Source organism: Panthera uncia, assembly GCF_023721935.1.
Source record: "Panthera uncia isolate 11264 chromosome B3 unlocalized genomic scaffold, Puncia_PCG_1.0 HiC_scaffold_1, whole genome shotgun sequence".
NCBI lineage: Eukaryota > Metazoa > Chordata > Mammalia > Carnivora > Felidae > Panthera > Panthera uncia.
The window spans coordinates 12,152,189-12,174,912 of NW_026057582.1; the positions used below are offsets into that span (position 1 = coordinate 12,152,189).

Consider the following 22,724-nt stretch of genomic DNA (forward strand, 5'->3'; position numbering starts at 1 on the left):
CACACACACACACACACACACACACACACACACACACACACACACACACGTCAATTTTAAAGTGAGAGAATCTGTAGTGTGAAGCATGCTCCTGGAGTGTGCTATATGGCGTATGCAGCAGCCCCAAATGTGTGTGCTCTTCTGTTTTATTCTTAGATATTTGATCCAATGATTCTGAATTTTTTTTCTTCCTGCTCCCATAATATTTTAGAAGTGACTTCTAAAAACAAACTAATATGTTTTGCCCTCAACTGCATCTTGAAAGGGGAGGGAGGCATTTAGGAAAAAAAAAAATCTATGCAGAATTCTTGCATTTTTTACAAATTGAGAAAATAGATTTTACTTTTTTAAAAAGTCTTAAATAAAATGTCAAAATGAAGTGGAATGCCTAGTCATTTTCTGTATTTAAGGGTTGGTCTTTTTGTTTGTTTGTTTTTTAATCGTAGTACCAGGGTAAGTGTAGAAAAGTACCAGTTTGGACTGTTAAATGTTACGTCACATTTTTCTTTTATAAGTAGTCCTATCCAGAAAACCAAAATATCTGTATTATTAAAAATAAAGGCTATTATTCTTGTTGGCCCTGAAACTCACTAGTTGCACATACATTAATTTAGTATGTCACTTTCATGCAGTAGGCCTCTTAATTCCCAATTTCGATCTTTATGTCCATCCTACTGCTGAATATACAGGCAAGAGCAGAGATTTCCTCACTGAATCCCTCTCTGTTTTTATTTTACTCCTTGGGCTAGGAACTGCAGTCATAGAGCTTCGGGAAAACTAGCAATCCGTTTTCATTGACATTGGGAATCATTATAATACATTTGTTCTCTATGCTATCTAAATACCATAATCTTGTTTCTTCTAACTTCACACATTTAGGTACCAACTAAATTTATTTTAAATGGAAATTTTGTATCATTTCCATAAATGGAGAACACATACAGATATCATTTGCCATAAGTAGAAGGAATCTATAGAAATGCAGTGAAAATAGAACAATGCTGTAAATTCTAGCTAAATATTCTTACTATTAAACTGAAAGCCCATTAGCTGTCTTCAGAAGGGAAATTTTGTTATCAAGAAGTACAAAGCTCTCCTGGCACCAAATGAACTTTGTGTTTGCCTTAATCGAAGGGATTTAAAGATCAGAGAGAAAGAAAGAGACTTTCTTTTCTGTACTACTTAGTGTAAATGTGCCTGTAGCGTGCTTGAGGGAAACACTGCCGTATATCCTGTTAAAGAAGTTAGTCATTTCTTTTGTTTGCAGTTAACAAGGCAGCTAGTATAATGCTGTAACGTGTCATAGTGTGTGCTTTTACATTCCCACTCATAGTAAGTGATCCTTATTGTATGTACTTTTCTCACCAGGATATTTTGCTCATCAACCTCATTATAGAACATATGATTTGTGATACAGACCCTGAACTTGGAGGAGCAGTCCAACTTATGGGCCTGCTTCGAACTTTAGTTGACCCAGAGAACATGTTAGCTACTGCCAATGTAAGCCACAGGCATTTTTCTCATTTTCATACTAGTATATTGTTTATTGCTGGTAGGAACCAATGCCGTTAAAGTTCATGGAAGTGTTTTTGATTCCTTAGAAAACAGAGAAGACGGAGTTCCTGGGTTTCTTTTATAAGCACTGTATGCATGTCCTCACTGCTCCTTTACTGGCAAATACAACAGAAGACAAACCCAGCAAAGGTAAGATAATGCAGGTTGGTAGTGAAGTTCTTTGTTCTTGAATTCTGAAATTCAGAGTTGATGTAGAGTAATAGTCTTTAAAAGTTCAAGTCATTTGGATACATTTTCAAAAAAGGTGCTCAAGGTAAAATTTCTTTAAAAGTGCTATAATTGAAGACAATAAAACATAATAGGAGATAATTGTTGCTTTCAGAATTTTAAAAGTTTTTAAGGCAATATTCATATTTTTTTATTTTTATTTACATAGGTTAAAAAAATAGAAGGAAGTAATTATGAAAAAAGTAATTTTGTTATTTGCACTCCAGATGTGCAGAGCAAGGCTGTGCTCACTATTAAGCTCTTTCTTTCCATGGGGGATTATTCATATACTGATGACTCATTATTTCTGCATTTCATTCCTTTAGCTTGCGTGTGTGTATTTCAGAGAGTGGGTTTTTTTTACTTTTTTTTTTTTTAATGTTTATTTTTGAGAGAGAGAGAGAGAGACAGAGCATGAGCAGGGGAGGGGCAGAGAGACAGGGAGACACAGAATTGGAAGCAGGCTCCAGGCTCTGAGCTGTCACCACAGAGCCCGACGCGGGGCTCGAACTCACAAACTGTGAGATCATGACCTGAGCAAAAGTCGGACACTCAACTGACTGAGCCACCCAGGTGCCCCCAGAGAGTAGTTTTAGGATGTTCAAGGGAAATCCTTTATTGATGTTTCGAGAAGATGATTTTGTTCTCGATGAATTATCAGTACAATATAACTTACATACCACTTAGAAAATAAATGTTAAATTTAGTTTTTTGTGACTCTAGGATTAAGTCTGGGAACCATGATAATTCATTTTTCTGTCTATTTTATTTGTACTAGGTAAAGCTTAAGGCTTTTTTCCAAACACATTTATTTAGTTCTTTAAACATTTATTAAAAACCTGTTGTGTGGAAGGCACTGTGCTATGCTATATATAATCTTTAGGGGCTAAATGGGGGAAATGAAAAAAGTAAGTAAAATACTTCCAGAAGCTTTCTGCCTGGTGAGGAAGAAAGATAAGCCAACGATTATAACTCAGTGTGGATTCATCCTGTGTAATAAAGGAGCCACAAAACACATTGGAATCATAGGAGCAGAGAGAATAATTCCACCAAAGACCAGATGGTATCTTTCAAGCCCTCCTGTGCCATGTGTACTGTCCATCCTATGAGGGATGTGTTAAGACATGGTAGAGCATTCTTGCACCTTGGAATAAAGCAGATCTAATAGATTCATGTCTCATCTCTGCCTTGCTGTTCATACTTGGGTTTTGTGAAACAAATTCCTCTTAGAGTTGCTGAAGAAAATGTAAAGCACGGTTCTTGGCACATTAGGTAGGATAGGAATCCATTGTTTGTTCCCTTTTCCTTAACTTGAAATTTGGGGTTGGGGCACCTGGGTGGCTCAGTTGGTTAAGCATCTGACTTGATTTCAGCTCAGATCACAATCTCAACGGTTTGTCAGGTCAAGCCCCGTGTTGAACTCTGCACTGACAGCTGGAAGCCTGCTTGGGATTCTCTCTCTATCCACCACACCCCCCCCCCCAAGTAAATAAACATATAAAAAATAAAATTTTGGATTGATAGGATTTTACTTGATTGGAGTTTAGATACTTACATTTGGAAAGGAAAAGAATATTGGTCATTAAATACAATTGTGTTTTGTTTTTAGATGATTTTCAGACTGCCCAGTTGTTGGCACTTGTACTGGAGTTGTTAACATTTTGTGTGGAGCACCATACCTACCACATAAAGAACTACATTATTAATAAGGACATCCTCCGGAGAGTGCTAGTTCTTATGGCCTCAAAGCATGCTTTCTTGGCATTATGTAAGTGTTACTTCTGGTGGAATTATTTATTATTGATATATTATCATGTTGTTGGTACCTTTGGGTCTTAACTGCCTAAGAAAAGATCATGGATTTCAGGTCAAGAGACCTACATTCTAATAGGAAACTACACTGATTATATAATTTCACCACATTTTGAGATGATTTTCCTCATTTGCATATTTCTCAGTTATATAAGCAAAGGGGTTGGTGTGCATCTACAAAATTCATATTAAAGTATTCCATTATTAAAATGGCACCTTAGATCATTTTACCTCCGTAACTTTTTTAGGACTGCATTACTAATTATAAATTAGGCGTTCCTGGGTCTCACACTAAATCATGAAGAATATTTTTGTAATTTGGAAATTGATAGCTAACAGCACTGACTTCCTAAAACACATTCCGAGTTACATAATGCCCAGCACAAATGTCTGTAGATGGTCCATTCATTGACTGCACACTTTTTTCTCATGTTTATTTCTATTTGACAATATAACATTTTTTTGAACATATAATTTATTGTCAGATTAGCTAACATACAGTGTATATACCGTGATTCATCACTTTACATACAACAACCAGTGCCGGACAGTATAACATTTTATTACCTCTGACAATTCAGAGCAAGAGGGGCAGACTTCAGAGGTGACCAGATCCAGGCTGTGGTCTATTTTTGCACAACTTACAAGCTGAAAAGTGGTTTTCATGTTTTTTAAAGGGTTGTTAAAAAAAAAAAAAAAAAGCTACAGACGCCATACATATGTGGCTTAATAAAGCCTAAAATGTGGACTTGTAAACCTTTATGGGAAAAGTTTGTCAGCTCTCTTAGAGCAACACATGGATTGTTCTTAGTTGTATACGTTTTTCAAAACTTAACTGTGTTAAGGCCCTATTTGTTGAAATAAAACATGTTTCAGAATTGCAAATAGGTTATTTGAGAATGTACTTGATCATGTAGCAGCCAGCCTTTGGTAAGTTGACAGACCAATGTGGGGGGTACCTTAGAGGCTCGATAAAATGTCTGCTGGTAATTTGTCTTTTGGTTTTTATGGGTAAGTTTGGTTGTTTTGTCATTGTTTAAAGGCATCACAGTCATTCACTAATTGAAGGCCTGAATATATGTATATACACATATATCCATTTTTTGCTATTTTTTTTAACTTCTTTTACAATTTTTTTACTTAATGGATTTTTAAAATATCCTTAACATTATAAGAACATTATTTTTATAAGGATGTGTCTGATGTTGATTTGCTCTACAATATTTTATCTTTAAAGTAGTAAGTAGAGGGGCGCCTGGGTGGCTCAGTCGGTTAAGCGGCCGACTTCAGCTCAGGTCATGATCTCGCGGTCCGTGAGTTCAAGCCCCATGTCGGGCTCAGTGCTGACAGCTCAGAGCCTGGAGCCTGTTTCAAATTCTGTATCTCCCTCTCTCTGACCCTCCCCCATTCATGCTCTGTCTCTCTGTGTCTCAAAAATAAAAAAACGTTAAAAAAATTAAAAAAAAAAATTAAGTAGAAGTAGATTTCCTTCTAAAAACATTAAACATTTTTATCAGGGTAACCACTATAGTTGACTTAGTTTTTCGGGCCAATGTACACACAGCAGTATGGACTGAGACTACACGTAGTCATAGTATATTTTCATTTTTCAACTTTCAGATATTTAGTAAAATTAGTTTCTGTTGATTGTCCAGAAACTTTGATGCTACCCTTGGTAAACTTTTTCAGCCAAAGTTAACATGGAGCATGTGTGGCATTAATCTAGACTGCTAAGAACAACAAAAAAATAAATGGGACGACAAAAAAGACAAATGCATTATTTCAGTCCTGCCTTACTAATGTACTATCCATGAGCTCAGCATTTGCAAAAGAAGGGCTTTTTAAACTCCTTCACTTTCCTTCTATACCAACCACAGCAAAAGTGAGAGCCCCCTGACTAAATTGAGAGTGAATTCATAATGAACACTTCTTTCGTGTTAAAATAGAAGGTTTTGTTCAAGTGCGGGGAAAGGCAGTTTAGGACAGAATGGAAAAACTAAATAAATGAGTATGTTGATCATTTATTTCAATAAATGTATCAAGTACCTACTATCCTATTTTGTCAGTACTAAGCTCTGCACTTTAGACATTTGTCATCTGTGAGATCAAGGTGAGTCTTAAAATTAATGGCATGTTGTTGTGAATGATAGTTTGGTTGGTTTGGTTTTCTTAGAGTAGAAAAAGTTTCTTGTAATCAGTGGCATCTTAGACTTGATGAAGTATGCTAAATACCTGGTACAAAGAAAATGAAGATGATTAAGACCTGGACTCAGCTGTCAAAGGGATCAGAGTTCATTAGGAGATAGTCCTGTAAAAATCAAAATACAATGCCCTAAGTACTATATTGAGGTGTGTTTGGAAGCATAGTGGAAAGAATTTATTCTCCACGAATGAGTCAGATCAGGAAAATTTTGCAAAAGAGGTCAACTGGGTTGTATTGGTCATGGGAGAATGTGACATGCTTGGCTGAACACACAGCTAATGTGCAGATGTGGGGAAAGTGTGGCATGTTAACGGTCTGGGGTAGGTAGAACACACGAGTCCAGTGGGAGAGTGGCAGGAGAGGGATAAAAAAGGCTTTTGGCTCGCAGTTCTTGATCTCATTATTTTGCTTGCAGTATCATCAAGAAAAGGTCTCAACATTTAATGAGAACTATGAAGAGATTTCATTTCAGGGAAGGTTTACATTGGAGGAAAATCTTAGTTATGCTTCATTCTTTGCATTTTCCAAACGGAGTTAGCATTAAACCTAACTCACTCTCACATTATTCTCCGTGTGGCTGTCTTCCCAGATTGAGAACATGAGTAGTTTCTGGAAGAGGATGCCAGTCATAAGGAATAAGCACTCGAGGACTGGCTGCAGAGTATAGAGTAGGAGTTTTTGATCGAGGATTTCTTAAAGAACGAAGTATAAATTTGAGGAGAGGTAGAACATTTTCAGTCTGCTAACATCACACTGAAAGAAAACGTTAGGTACAGTGTTCATTACAGGTGAATTTAGACGCCACATTATAAGGACAGCAGGTAATAAATGAGTGGTTAAATGTAAACAAGTTGGGAACTTCACCGAACTTGCCTTTTTCTTTTTCTTTTTTTTTTTTTAAATATCCACTGCTTATTAGAAGGCTTTTATCCTAAAGCCAACAAATCGGTTCTGTAGGGGAGACCAGCAGTCCTTTCACAATTTAGGCCTTTATAGGTTAGATATATACATAGAGCAGTTTTATCAGTCTTCATTTCCTTGGTTTTTCAGGGTTCGTGTCTAGTTTTTTTGTTAAAAATGTGGACATCTATAAAAGGAATGAAATAAAAATGTTACTGTAGATGCTTTATTTGGCCGTCATTAGTTACATATGAGGCAAGAAGTCTCAACTTGTGACACGAAATCTCCCGTTGTGTGAGGTGAAGAGGAATGACTTTAGAGGTGATTGAAACGAAGCACCAGAGATTCCTGGAATGTTGAGAAAGTTTAGAGGGAAGCATGGAAGCAGAGTGCACTTTACATCGAAAGTCCTCCAGTTATGCCACTGTGGCCTCTCCCAGAAGCCTTCTCGAATTTACTCTGAGCAGCTTGACTTGATAGAACTCACTGGTAAATTTTTGAAAGCAACCTTTATTCAACGGCAAGTAGTGGTTGGATACTCTTGATGCAGGTTTGCTTTCGGGGAAGACTTTGGGTGGACGTGACCCACTTCTGGATATAAATAAATGAGGGCAAATGGAAAGGAGGAACAAAACCAAGACCAGTAGAACCGTCCTCCATCTACACCAGCAGTTTCTGGACAGAACTGCTCTTGAGGAAATAGTGGTCCCACTGCACACCTCGGTCTTATTAGTGAATTCTAGGAAGGGAGTTTCTTACCAATTACCTAGGAACCGCACGCAGACCACAGGGTGCAGCTAGCGTGTGTGATGGTAGGACACAAGTCTCCACAAAGCCTGCAGAGTTCAGAGTACTGATTCCTGAAACGATAGCGCATGCCTTAATTACTAAAAACTGAACATCTGGCCTGAGCTCCAATGGATTGTTTTTTATTCTGACAAATGGAACTGCCTCACGAAGTTCCTTTGTCAAGTGACATCACAAAAAAACCAAACTCTAAAATCACTGTTTTGGGAAAATAAACCCTTGTTAGGCTTGACTTAACACACAGGTGCCTCTTACTGTTTACAATGTCTTAATTTCACCATGCTTTTGTATTTGAAAATAATTCAGTAGTTGAAAAAAAATGCAATTACTCTTCTATAAATTATTTTGAAATTCCCTGCCCAGAGTGTCACTTTAGAAAGAGACACTCTTCAATAAGTTGCATTGTTAAGGCAGTTTATAACCAGCTTGTACCTAAATGGGCATTCACTTGTGGACCTCTTTTCTGCCAACTAAAGAAAAATTGAGCTGCTTTACTCCTCTGCCTTCCCACCCAGAAACCGTGTCAGCATGGTTGCCTGGCTACCTGCTCATGAAGGACTTGATTAATAACAAATTGGCAATTTAACGAGCCACTTCCATGATCTCCAAAGAAACCAAAATACAAACACAATAATTAATCTTGCCAACCGAAGACGATGTGACTGCATGAAGTGAGTATGCTTTTTTGAACTGTTTACAATAACTGGGGCATTAACTTACTGATAAACTCCATTTAGGTAAAGAGGGTTTGTCTAGCTGTCTGAGTATATTTGGATCTTGACGAATGGTGACTTAAGTAACTCCCCATACCTCAAGATGTAAATATACCTTTTAATCTGTAAGTTAAAGCCTAATTGTAAAAAGGAAAATTAGGAAAAAAGTTAAAAAGCATACTCGCTGCAATAAGCCTAGAGGACCACGTTTTAAAAGCAACATTCTCTAAATTTATTTCAAAATTATGGGAAGGCAAGTTATGGGTCATGCAGAGTTTTGTGGGTTTATAGTAGTTCTCCTGACACATTGACAGATCAACCATCGTAAACCCAGAACTCTGATGCAGAATAGTAAGAGTGTCCAAAAATAATGAATATCAAATTATACGTGGATTGCCCTAATAAAACAATGGTTTTTCTGTTTTCAAGGTGACTGTAGAAGGACATATTTAGAATTTTCTCATCTTTAGTATAAAGCTTAATTCATTTGTCAGCCCTGTTTAGCTCTTATTTTAGATGTGAAGTACATTTTGGTCATTAGTAGGTTCCAGAATTTTTCCACTCTCTGAGACTTGTGTTCTATCATGACATACACTATTTCCAGAATACGTTTTTCTGGTAACCCTTTTGTGATTCCCTGTTCCTTAGGTACATACTTCTGGAAGCGGTAACCTAACACTGCACGAAGAATTATTTATTACACAGGTTTTTTTGTTTTGTTTTGTTTTTTAATCTAAAATATGGAAGTGGGGTATATAATTTGAACAACGATGCCTCTGTGTTTCAGGTGCTCTTCGTTTTAAGAGAAAGATTATTGGATTGAAAGATGAGTTTTACAACCGCTACATAATGAAAAGTTTTTTGTTCGAACCAGTTGTCAAAGCGTTTCTCAACAACGGGTCCCGCTACAATCTGATGAACTCTGCCATTATAGAGATGTTTGAATTTATTAGAGTGGTAGGTTCTGTATTTTCCAGTTAGAATTTTGGTTTTAATTGAGAATACTGAATATGCATTATTGATATTGTGGCTTGAGGTTATACTTGGAGAAAATTTTAAAAAGAAAACCCATGTAACCGGAAGCTTGTAAGGGATTCAGTTCAAAGTAATACAGTCTCTCAGCAGCTGTGAATCCTTTACAGGATAGTTTGACGACTGATTTAACACTGTCATGGTAATCATTTTAAGAAAGTAGAATTAACAAAAACCACATCAAAACTTTGAGGGCTTCTGAATTGTGACTTTTCCCCATATACTTTCAAAGAACAATTTCAGGGGTGCCTGGGTGGCTCAGTTGGTTAAGTGCTGACGTCAGCTCAGGTCATGATCTCACAGTTCGTGGGTTTGAGCCCCACGTCGGACTCTGTGCTGACAGCTCAGAGCCTGGGAGCCTGCTTCGGATTCTGTGTCTCCCTCCCTCTCTGCCCCCATCCACTCGTGCTCGGTTTCTGTTTCTCAAAAATAAACGTTAAAAAAAATTTAAAGAATAATTTCATTACAGACTTCTGAATCTTTAGTAATAGAGTAGACTAGTGGTTCTCAAACAGTGTGTTAGAATTATCTCTGACATGCTTTAAAATTATGGTGAAACATACATAATGTGAATTTGCCTTTTTAAAAAAAACATTTGAGCATGAGCGCAGCTCATGACCTGAGTTGAAACCAACTGAGCCGCTCAGAAACCCCCAAAATTTGCCTTTTTAAAAAGTGTACAATTCATTGGCATTAAGTGTGCTCACACTGTTGTGCAACCATCACCACCATCTGTCTCTAGCACTTTTCTGTGATGTGCTGATCCCACCCCACACTTACTTAAATTTAAGAATCATCTGGGGTGGGACCTGGGCATTTACTTGGGGAAGACCCGTTAATTCTGAGATACACCAAAAATCGGAGACACTTTGGTACGTAGCATAGCCAGTTAGGCCCATTTTCAGCATTTGATTAAGACTGGCTTATAATTTTATGAAGTTCATCTGTTTGGGGCAGGTTATTGAATTCTCTACAATTAAGCCTCCTCTCAGCAAAAGTAACATTTTCCTATTGTATGTTTTCATCATTATAATTCTTTTCTGTAGGAAGATATAAAATCATTAACTGCTCATGTAATTGAAAATTACTGGAAAGCGCTGGAAGACGTAGATTATGTACAGACATTTAAAGGATTAAAACTGAGATTTGAACAACAAAGAGAAAGGCAAGATAATCCCAAACTTGACAGGTAAATTCCTACATTTTTTAATCTATTCATTCAAGTTCGACGGTGGTGCCTCTTTCTGGCCTGGCTGGGGGAGGGATGGGATAAGCGGGAGTTGTAGTTTTCTGCAATGGCCAATGTGAATGTTGCCCTGAAGGTGTAGGTGGATATTGGCTTGGTCTTGGACTCTTCCTTAGGCATTTATCAGACTAGATAGTGAAAAAGAAAACCCAACACTTATGTGGCAGTGGGGCTTCGTTGATTTGCTTTGAATTACTTTGTTAGCAGTTACTTAAGAAATCTTGTATATTTTTCTAAATGCCTGAATTCACATACTTACGGTAGATTTTAAAATCCATGAATTAGGATTAATTCCTGATGTTAACAAGTTTAATAACTGATCCATGATACTAGAGATAGTGGACTTTTTCAATCATATATGAAAAATCTGGTTGGGTAGAGTCTGGTTCTTCATTAGCCTGTGTATAAATCTGTTCTCTCCTTGCTCTGTTAAGACGGTCTAATTCGGAGCACCACTTTGAAGACTGTCTAAAGGAGTCTGCGGAGGAGTCGGTTTACTTTCTTCTCTTTACTCCTAGCATGCGGTCCATTTTGAGGAATCACAGGTATCGAAGAGACGCCAGGACACTAGAAGACGAAGAGGAGATGTGGTTTAACACTGATGAAGATGACATGGAAGATGGTGAAGCTGTCATGTCTCCATCTGACAAAACTAAAAACGATGATGATATTATGGATCCAATAAGTAAATTCATGGAAAGGAAGAAATGTATGTTGAAAAGCTGGGCAAAAATGACAGCTTTCCCACCCTGGTTTCTTTCTCTCTTTCTTGAGAAAATGAGTATCTACTTTGTGTCGTGACCTAGATTTCAAAGACTTAGTTGCTTTACAGAATGTGACTTAATGGCTGGGGGTGAAAGCATGGACTAAATTTTCTTAATAGGAGAACTAGATTATTTCGGGAAGGGTGGAAACACTGGATACAGAAGGAAGGTTTCATCCCTTCTCGTAGCGTGTTGAACATGTGTTTTCCCCCAGCAAAGGAGTAAGCTAGGAAATTGTGTTTAGTGCCACCTCATTTGGGGGGATTAAAAAAAGACAAGTACGGGTGACAACTATTGACAATATTCTTATTTTTAGTAAAAGAAAGTGAGGAAAAAGAGGTGCTTCTGAAAACGAATCTTTCTGGTCGGCAGAGCCCAAGTTTCAAGCTTTCCCTCTCTAGTGGAACAAAAACTAATCTCACCAGCCAGTCACCTGCAGCAAATCTGCCTGGTTCACCGGGATCCCCGGGATCCCCAGGATCTCCAGGCTCTCCTGGATCTGTCCCTAAAAGTACATCTCAGACGGCAGCTATTACTACCAAGGTACATTTTGACTTCCAGGCCTTTCTCATTTAATCTGGTTCAACAGTAACTGTGACTGAGATTTCCTTTGGGTACTGTCTTTTGGAACTGATCAAACCTTTCTGAGCTAGAGGGAATGAATAATTCTCCCACTACTACCTGAATGTATGCAGAACTTGAGCAATTTCTGAAAGTTTTTTATGACCAATACCAAAGTCTGAATAAATCATTTTGGTGGTTTGCATTTTAGAACTCTGGTTCAGATTTGTTTCAAAACATACACAAAATTTTAAAGTTATTCTTTATCAACTTTCCCAATTAACACCCAGATAAAGACTTGTGTGGAAGAAAAATAATTAAATACCTGGACATTCCCAACACTATTTTTCCAAGCAAGGTTTATAAAAAAGAATTAACCATCATCTCTTTTCATATAAGAAAAGATCAAAATTTTAACACCAAAAATGTGGACAAGACATAATCTTAGGATAAAAACCTATTCCCTGGGCCACCTTATGCTGCCCAGGACTAGCAGACTGGGCATGTGGAATTCGTTGATCTAAATCGGGAATACAGTGCCCCACCCACAGTTGTTTTTTCTTTGACAATTGCACGAGACCCCTAAGGGCTAAGAAGTGAATCTGAGAGATGCTGAAGTGAAGGGACCACAGAGCAGTGGGACTTCTTCCACAGTCTCCTAAATAGAGCTGCAGTGGTTTCTGGCGAAGGCACGGGTCTAAAAGGAAGCTGGAAGGAAAGGCAGACTCCCTTTCCTAAAATTCTAATGGTCTGCCCTCCTGGTCTGTTGATCTTCTGTAGTTTGTTAATGCACTATTAAATTTTAAAACATTTTTTCAATTCAGTAATTACTGATTCCATCTCCTGGGTGATTTGTTAGGATTATAGACTAAAAATTTTATTACGGAAAACTTAGGGAAAATACAGTGAATTTCAGTTGCATCTAATCTCACGTAACCACACAGTATATTGGGAGGGGGGAATCTGTATCCTTTACCTAGACTTAAAATATGTGCTGGAAATGTAGTTTAAAAAAAAATAAACAAACCTTATTTCTGAACAGGGAGGCCTCGTGGGTCTGGTAGATTATCCTGATGACGATGAAGACGATGATGAGGATGAAGATAAGGAAGACACGCTACCGTTGTCAAAGAAAGCAAAGTTTGAGTCCTAATAATGGCAACTGCCTCTGATCAGTACCTGTTGAGAAAACTGGTTCTCTACCCCTCCCCCCTACAAAATCCACAACAAAGCAGTGGTCTCTTGTGAATGACTGATCCAGATCAGCCTCCCACACTTGACTTCTGCTCATCAAGTGCCAATTCAATGGAGCAGGAGGAGGGGATATTATACATTTAGGGGAAAGACTTAAGCCTTTGAGCTCTCCAGCTTGGACCACACATTGCCCTTTTCTCAGGGAAGGAAATGGAAACAAAAAGCCAACAGGGCAGGGGTTTTGTAAGTGGGACTCTGGATTGACTGGTCAGTTGCTACAATCAGAATATGCTTTCTCGGACCACGTTTGAGACTCAGAAGAATAGGCTCTTGTGCCCTGATTCTTCACTAGTTAAGAATGCCAGCAGTTTCTTTGTATAAAGAGACCTGCCTTTAAAACCATACATTCTGAGCATTTTAGTCAAGCTACAACAGGTTTGGAAAACCTCTTTGGGGGAGGGGCGAATATAAAGTTTCCTCTTTTTTATCTGTTCCCTTTGCCCTTCAAACTGCAGATTTTTTTTTTTTTTTTTAAAGTGGGGATTTGTCCCTACTTGATTAAAGATTGAGTGGAATTCTAGATGTGGTCATTTGTGTCATAATTTTTTGGTTTCATTTTGTTTTTGATTTTTTTCTCCCCTGAGTGTATGCCTAGTTGTTGAGTATATATATTTGGGACCATTAAAACTTTTTTTGATGTAATATAACCTAACGTTGTGCTGGTACCTGTTTTACCATGTGTAATTTTTGTTCTACATCACAGTTCTTAATTTGTTTAGAGTTTTATGAAAGATGGTATAGTTTTTATTGACAAAAACAAAGTAATCTTACAACTATGTGCATACAAAAGCAATACTATTTTGTGACTAAATATTTTATATTAAAATTTACATCAGCAACTGTCTTGAGAATTCAGGGAAATAGAGTGGAATTTAAAATTTCAACCATTTTGTTAAACCTAGAAACGTGAAATTAGTATTCCAAAGAGATTCTGAAATTTCATATCTTGGGAAAATGACGGTACATTAAATCTAAATTGAGGCTGGATGATTTAAAAATAACATATTTGACTTTTGAATAATAAAAAGAAAAGTGAAGAGTAAGAGAAATTGTATTAGTTGTATGTTTCTTTTCTTTTCTTTTTTTTTTTAACTACTCCCTTTGGAATACCAGCTGGAGTTGTAAGTGGTGGTCCCTAAATAAATACGTGGCCAAAGGACCATCAGCTATCACCTTAGTGCAACAGTATTTTTAAATAGGTTCCTTTTATTGTCGTAGGTGTTAAAATTCTTTTAAGGAAGTGAAAACATACCTTGACATCACATACCCTCACTTTTTTTTTTTTTAATAAGCTTTTAGAACTTAAGAATGGGTTTACAAATGTGAATAAAAATCCATATCCAGGAAATGATACTATTTTAAGTATCATACTTTTAACTGAGTTAATCTAACAAGCACTGTGTGCTTCTACTCTTTTGCTTAGTCCTCAGTAAATTCTAACATGTGGTACCAAAAACAAGGTTATATTTAATACTTGGAAAGAAAACCAGGAAGTGGTAACTTGTTACAGTCATGAAACAAGTTTTATTGTTGGCTGTTTTTTTTTTTTTAACAAATTTTGGGTGCATAGTTAACTATAAGCGTTTAAGTGTATTTCACTACAGTCTAGAGATACTTCGGAGACTCCAGTTCTGGCTATTAATAATTGAAGTTAATCAAGTTACCTTATCAATAAAGCGAAGAAAAATCTTAAGTTTAATTATATTACGTCTTCCTTTGTTACCTAGCAAGTCCCATGTTTGTGCCTTAACTGTACAGTTTAAACTCACTGCTGGTTGGGCTCCTGGAACACTTGTCTTGGTGTTCTCACAGCTCCTGAGTAGAGGGGAGGAGCGCCCCATGCTTTCATAAATTCCAGTCCAGCAGTTAAATTAACTATTGGCCCATAACAGGTAAGAGATACCCCTTCATTGATGGATAGTTGCATTTTCTCAGCTATTAGCAATTACAGGTACTGAAGCAGAAAACTGACACCAACTGCTATAATAGAAATTAGTTCTAAAACAGCTGGTCACTTTGCAGAGGGAAACTTAGCAATAAATTGCTAGAAGGACAACACTTGAATTGACAGGTCCACCTGACTCAAAGGCCTGTACTGTTGAATAGATACGGTCTTGAAAACAGATGTAAATATAATGGTGTGAAGTTAGAAATTCTTATTTTCCATTTTAATGATACCTATTGGTTCTTTTGCTCATTTTGCAGTGCTTAAAATGAAAAACAAAAATTGCACTTCTGTGGGGTGATTTCCCAACAACTTCTGAAGAAGACTTACAATTAACTGCATGAAACACCTTGATATCCTGTCTGGTCCAGAAATGCCACCCTGGCTTTTTTTTTTTTTTTTTTTTAATAGAATTGAAGCCTGATAGTTTTTTCCCTGCCTGACTATACTCAAATCTTGCACATGATTTTCTCTGGAAGTCAGTTTTTGTGAATTTGGAAATGAAGGAGAGAAGCATGGAACGGGGGACACATTCCTCCTACTTTTGTCCTTAAGCAGTAGTCTTCGTAAAGTTACCAAGATTAGAATAGAATAGCAAGCAGTTGATATTAGAAGATCTCTTTAAGTGGAAAACTTTTCAGTTTCTCAACAGAGTTTTGGTATTTATCATAACTGTTTAAACAGCACGGTCAAAATCACTTTTGGAGGAAAATTTAGGACCTTCAAAATTCTTATATACAAGGTTATATTAACTTTTTCTGCCATAATATCCATTTTGAGCAAGAGGATTATAAAAACAAATTTGTATGGGCTGGATTATTGTCTGCTGTTACACTGGGACACTCAGAGAACATGGGGAAATGGGGAAATAGTATATTGTGATACCCAGTATAAACTGGTAAGCCAGTTTGATTCCTTTCTCTGCCTTTCATCTTGGCTCCTGAGAATAATTCTGAAAGGAAACTGTAGAGCGCCTCTCTTCAGATAGATAAATGTCTAGTGGAGTCAGATGTCTTGGTCCTTAAAATAGCTCTGGTTGGAGACAGAAGTTTACTTGACCTTTTTGCTGTCCTAGGTAAGTTCTTCCATCGACTCGTAGGGAACACTGATTTCTCCAACATGATGCTGAATGGGTTTTGATTTAAATTCTATTCCTACTCTTCCAAAGACACTGCTCTAGTGTAAGTCACATTCTACCTACAAATTTGGAGTGGACCCTTGTTCCATCCTTATGTATATTTTTAAAAGTTTATTTTGAGAGAGAGCGAGAGGGGCAGAGAGAATCCCAAGCAGGCTCCGCATTGTCAGTGCAGAGCCCCACGCCAGGCTCGATCTCACGAACCATGACATCATGACCTTAGCCGAAATCCAGAGTCAGACGCTTAACTGACGGAGCCACCCAAGCACCCCTCCATCCTTATGTTTCTTGACACTTAGGTCAAATCTTTAAGCACGTGGTGTTAATAGAGGCCAAGGTATGGAGAAGACCGTGGATAGTAGCAGATGCTCTCTTCCTTTGATAGCTCCCTTGTTTATCCCTTAAATGCTGGGATTCTCTACTGCCCCATCTTGGGTGCTCATCTTCCCAAGCTCCAGCCAGGGCATGTTAATGTCCCTGTCCAATCATGCTGTGCCCTACAAGACTGCCTAATCTGTCATGTGCCCCTTTAAATGCTCTTCTTGCCTTGCCTGCTGATAAACTTATATTCATCTTTCAATCTTGGGAAGTGTGCCCCTGACACTACTCCTTCCTTGAGGAAGGGGTTATATCCTCTTCAACTTTGTTTCCATAGTACCTAGCAAGATACCCTAGCCCACAGATGGCTCTCCAAAACGTTTACTGGGTGAATGAAAGATGGAGTAAGGTGCACACAGATTATACACACTGGGGAAGTCTTTTGGCTGATGCCCTTACATAGTTAAGAGTTTGACTCCTTAACCATGAGATTCCCACTTTGTGGATATAAGGGGAAGACTCGAGACCTCTGTCTGTCTTGTCTCCTGTCCTGCCTCAGGTTAGAAATACCAACAAGGGGCTATCTCAAGTTCACAGAATTACCCTATATTGAGTTATTTCAGCAACTCCTAAAATTCTGTTTAGGCTTCCTGGTCTGTTCATCCCTGGCTCCAGCACCTTTAACTCATTCTCTCTCTTACTGGTCTTTCGATCATAGATCTTTGCCTGTAAGTACAGACCCCTGCCTTTTATCACTGGACCAAGCCATGAGCTACCAATTCCAAACAACACTTGCCTATTGGGATGGAGTGTTTATTAAGCCTCAGTCTATTAAACTTTTACATCTTGGCATACTTCCTGGAACGTGAGATCCTAGAAGGCGGGCCCCAGATTTATGCGATTCTCTCTTGTGCAGCTATTAGAACACAGATGGTAGGTAGACGGCACATAGGTCAGGCAGATAGATTTCCTATGTAGGATTGATCAACTGATACTTCTCAGTAACTTGATAAAAGGGATTCCTTTTCTTTATTTCTTAAAGAATAAATTCATTTTAAATAAAGAGCCTGAAAAATGTGATCAAAAATTGCAGCACTTAATTTTATCACCAAATATCTTTCTACAGGAATGTGTTTCTGTTGCCTTACAGAAAAAAAAGCAGATTAATTTTACTTTAATGTTACTGTAATAAGTGAATTGCTACCTCAGGTGTTCTCATTCTAACTTGTAAAGCACTACTCTAGAGGAACATAAGGAAAACATGAGACAGTTTATTAACCAGCCTCCAAGATGGTTCTGTCGGGTTTGTACTATGAGGTAGGAGTTCCATCAAAACTAAGAGCCCAGAAAAATTTGGCTTTTAGAATTCCCAGGTGGCATTCAAAAAGTTTAGGTAGGGAATGCGAGGAATTGCTATTAGTGAAAACCTTTCACCGAAGTCCACCGCGCCCCCAAGCCCCTGACCCTGACACCTTTTGAGACCTCAGGAAGAGGTCTATTCTGGAAGACCGTGATGGGGGTAGAGGGAAGGGTGGATAAAATAAAAAAAGAGGCTGAAGGAGCGCTCAGGAAACCTCACAATATGTGCTCCATGCATACTGAGTGGTGACTGGATTCTAACAGCAGGTTTCCTGGTAGAAAGTGGTGAAAAGCCGAGGGCATAGACAAAGTACCTATGTGGCAAGAGCATAGTCAGAAAGCTGTGGGTGTGAACAATCACGGTTATTCAGACCGTAGGCAAGTTCCTTGAACCTTGGTTTCCCCGTCTGTAATGGGAGTGACTTCACAAGCGTGAAGACGGCAGAGCTGATGTGTACACGGACAGCAACTCTCCCACTGGCAGCTTTTCCAGGGACAGCAGCCATTTAATATGGTGCACTAATACAGTCCCCACCTGGAGGGAGACGGGCTATGGTGCGGACCTTTTAAAACCTGAAACTGCCTGCTTTTAGAAGTCGCTCGTAGTCTCTGCAGTGTGGGAACCAGTATACAATATACTAGTTACGATTATACATCCAGGGATGGCCCGGAGTAAGGAGCCTGGCCGCTCCTCCCTCAAAAAGCAAATTAAAAACGGCAAAATTGTTACAGTCAACCATTTCAGGGCTTTCCAAATTAGCTGAAGACACGTAACAGACTGAAAAAAAGTTCACTCGAGAATCTTCAGACCGGTGAAGAGTCTGTGCCATTTGGACCTGTGGTGACTCATCCCCACCCCTGCTCCTCCCTCAGCTCAGTCTGCTAGAAGCTCTACCGATGCAGTTTCCTAACTGGAAGTGGCTCACTTGGAGTACAGGAAAACACACACGTGGTTGTTCACAGAAACAGGAGCTTGACCAAGAAAAATGATTCCGATTGTTCAATTCAGAAATGAGAGACATTTGGTTGGGGCCATCGTTATCCACCTTATAGAAAGAAAAAGAATTAGAAAGGAATATTATGATTAACTCTATGCCAATACACTTCGGTAACTTAGATAAGAATGGACCCAGTCCAAAAAGACACAAAACTACTGAAATTAAGTCAAGAAGAAACGGACAAAAATCTGAACAGACCGGTAATCAAAAACTTCCCAAGAGAAGTCTAGGACCAGATGGCCTCACTGGTGAATTCTAGCAAACATTTAAAGAAGAGTACCAATCCTCAAATTCTTCACAAATTAGAAAAGGTGGGAACAACTTCCAAATTCATTATACAAGGCCAGCATTGCCCTGAAAGCAAAATCAGACAAGGACACCATAAGAAAAGAAAGTGACAAGCTAACATCCCTGAAGACCACAGATGCAAAAACTGTCAACAAAATATTATCAAACCAAATTCAACAATACATTAAAAGAATCATGCACCATGACGAACCTAGATTTATTCCAGGCATATAAGGGTTCAATATCCACAAATTCAATCAATGTGATAAATCAATAAAATGAAGGATAAAAATCATAGGATCAGCTCCGTGGATGCAGAAAAAGCATTTGACATAGTTTATCTAATTATGATAAAAACTCTCAGAAAAAATCAGGCATATATATATAAAGATATCCCAACATAATAAAGGTCATATATAACAGGCCTACAGCTAACATTCTTGGTCAATGGTGAAAAGCTAAAAGCTTTTCCTCTAAAATCAGTAACAAGAAAGGATGCCCACTCTTGCCACTGTTGTTCAATACAGTATTGGATGTCCTAGCTGAAAAAAAAATAAGCAAAAAGAAAAACACAAGACATCCAACTGGAAAGGAAGTAAAACTGTCACTATTTGCAGATGACATGGTATTATATAGAAAAAAATGAAGGCTCCACCAAAAAGCTATTAGAAGTACTAAACAAAGTCAGTAAGGATGCAGGATACAAAATCAATATATAAAGCTCTCTTACATTTCTATACGCTAATAACAAACTATGAGAAACAGAAATCAGGCTCAGGACCAAGGCAGAGCAGGGAGATCCTGAGCTCACCTCCTCCCGCAGACATGCCAAATTCTACGACCACACACACACACAACCACCACCTCTGGGGAGGAACTAAAACCAGCAGAACAGATCACACCCAACCAAGGAGGTAAGAAAAAGCCACGTGACACACTGGAGGGGTGGAGACACGGTTTGGTGGGGACCCGCACTGTAGGAACGTAGAGGCCCTCCCTAAGGAACAAGGGGTCTGGGCCCCACATCGGGCTCCACGGCCTGGGGACCTGCATTGGGAAGATGAGCCCCCAGGGTGCCTGGCTGTGAAAATGGAGGGGGCTTACTGTCCGGGAGAGGAAGAGCAGTGGGAAACCAAGACTCTGCTCTCGAAGGGCGCACCCACAGTCTCATCGCTGAGTTCCAGCAGAGGCAGCAGTCTGAAAAGCGCCTGGGTTACATGTGAAGGAAACCCACGCGCTAAATGAGGGCGCTGTCAAAGGGGCAGGGATCCGTTGGAATGCTTGCTCCCTGGCAATGTGAGAAAAGTGGTGGGCGCCATTTTGTGTTTTGTTGTTCTGTTTTGGCACTTACCTCCCACCCGGAGGCCCAGTGCCGGCAGGTGCCATTTCTGAATGTCACCATCTACTGTGCCACCACTGCTGGCCCCTCCCAGGTGCTCCCCTGAGGACGCGCTCTGTCAACCCAAGGGACAGGCCTGGAGCCCCTCCCCAGTGGCTCCCTACCCCACCTCATGTGCTGGGCAGGCTCAGCCAGCCCTAGAGCCCTTCGAAGCGCTCTTACCCCACAGCAACGTGCCTGCGGCAGTGGTGGCCCGGCCTCTGAGCCAGACAGGCCAAGGCCACGCCTGCACACTTGCACACCCATACCAGGTGCAGCCGAGCCGCACAGGCAATCACTCTGGGGGACAGCCCCACACACGAGTGAGCCTGCGCCAATGACACCCAGCCACGACAGGAGGGTGCTCGCAGCCCACACAGTGGACACTTCTATGGTGCCTGGTTTGGGTGACTGGGGCGGGGGGCGGGGGTTGTGTTACTGGGCCCCAAGAGACATCTTCTGCATAAAGCCACTCCTTCAAAACTGGGGGAAGTAACTGATGTAATACATAACAACACATAATAAGAGAACTGGGCAAAGTGAGGAGATGGAGAAAGATGTTCAAGATGAAAGAACAAGACCAAACCTCAAAAAGAAAAGGAAACAGATCAGCAATCTACCTCATAAAGAGTTAAAAGTAATAGTCATAAGGATGTTCAATGGACTTGAGAGAACAACAGATGAACACAGTGAGAACTTCAAAAAACAGAAAACGGAGAGCCAACCAGAGCTGGAGAATATAATAACAAATAAAAAGAAAATACACTAGAGAGACTCAACGGCAGATAAGAGGATACAGAAGAAGAGATCAGTGATCTGGAAGGCAGGGTAGTGAAAATCATCTAGGCTAAACAACAATAAGAAAAAAGAATATTAAAACATGAGGCTAGGTTAAGGAACCTCTGGGACAGCATCGAGCATACTAACATTCACATTATAGGGGGCCCAGAAAAAGAAGAGGGAAATGGGCAGAAAACTTAATTGAAGAAATAATAGCTGGAAAATTCCCCCAAACTGGGGAAGAAAAAACATCCAGGTCCAGGATACACAGCCCCAAACAAGATAAGCCCAGGCAGGTCCACATCAAAACACACACAAAAACAGGACCCATCTGAATACTGCCTGCAAGAGACGCTTCAAACATACAGTCAAATACAGACTGAAAGTGAAGGATGGGAAAAGATATTCCATGCAAATGCTAAACCTAGGTTAGCAATCCTTACATCAGAAAAAATAGACTTTAAAATAAAGATGATACCAAGAGACAATAAGGTCATGACATAATGATAAAGTGATCAATCCAACAATAATACAGAAATTTAAGGTTTATGAACCCAACATAGGAACACCTAAATATATAAAGCAAATATTAACAGACATAATAAGGGAAACTCACTGTAATGCAATAAAAATAGGGGACTTTAACACCCCATTTACACCAATGGATAGATCATCCAACAGAAAAATCAATAAGTAAACGATGGTTCTGAGTGACACATTAGACCAAATAGACTTACCAGATATTTACAGAACATCCCATCCAAAAAAACAGCAGGACACATACCTTTTCAAGTGCACATGGAACATTCTCTAGGATTGAACACATGGCAGGCCAGAAAACAACTATAAATGTGAGAAGACTGAAATCATACTAAGCATCATTTCTGACAACAGTGGGATGAAACTAGAAACCAACCATAAGGACAAACTGGAAAAACACAAACATGTGATGCTAAACAACATGCTATTAAACAACCATGCAATACATTAACAAAAAGGTAAAAACCATATGATCAGCTCAATAGATGTAGAGAAAGCATCTGACCATATTCAATATCCATTCATGATTAAAAAAATTATCAGAAAAGTGAGTATAGAGGGAACACATCTCAGCTTAATAAAGGCCATATAAAATAAAGTATACCCAATGGTTAACATCATACTCAATGATAAAAAGCTTAAAGCTTTTCTTCTAAAATCAGAAATAAGACAAGGATGCTCACTCTTGCTACTTTCATTCAACAAAGTATTTGAAGTCTGAGCCACAGCAATCAGACAAGAAATAAAAGGCATCCAAAATGGAAAAGAAGTAAAACAGTCACTAATTGCAGATGACATGATGCTATATATGGAAAATCCTAAAGACTCCATTAAAAAGTACCAGAATAAACGAATTCAGTGAAGTTGAAGGATACAACATACAAAAATCTGTTCATTTCTAGACAC

The 22,724-nt window shown here is 38.9% G+C and overlaps 1 protein-coding gene across 2 annotated transcripts in view; it reads left to right on the forward strand.

Annotated features, from left to right (window-relative positions):
- Positions 1-13,934, forward strand: part of PPP4R3A (protein phosphatase 4 regulatory subunit 3A) — a 38,903-nt gene extending 24,969 nt beyond the window's left edge. For both annotated transcript variants that reach the window (XM_049612311.1, XM_049612312.1), the window contains exons 8-15: positions 1,369-1,500; positions 1,602-1,704; positions 3,392-3,550; positions 9,005-9,174; positions 10,296-10,438; positions 11,014-11,204; positions 11,576-11,802; positions 12,863-13,934. In XM_049612311.1, coding sequence (XP_049468268.1) covers positions 1,369-1,500; positions 1,602-1,704; positions 3,392-3,550; positions 9,005-9,174; positions 10,296-10,438; positions 11,014-11,204; positions 11,576-11,802; positions 12,863-12,973 — 1,236 coding nt within the window. In that variant the 3' untranslated portion in view covers positions 12,974-13,934. The remainder of the gene's footprint in view (positions 1-1,368; positions 1,501-1,601; positions 1,705-3,391; positions 3,551-9,004; positions 9,175-10,295; positions 10,439-11,013; positions 11,205-11,575; positions 11,803-12,862) is intronic.
- The last annotated feature ends 8,790 nt before the right edge of the window (positions 13,935-22,724 follow it).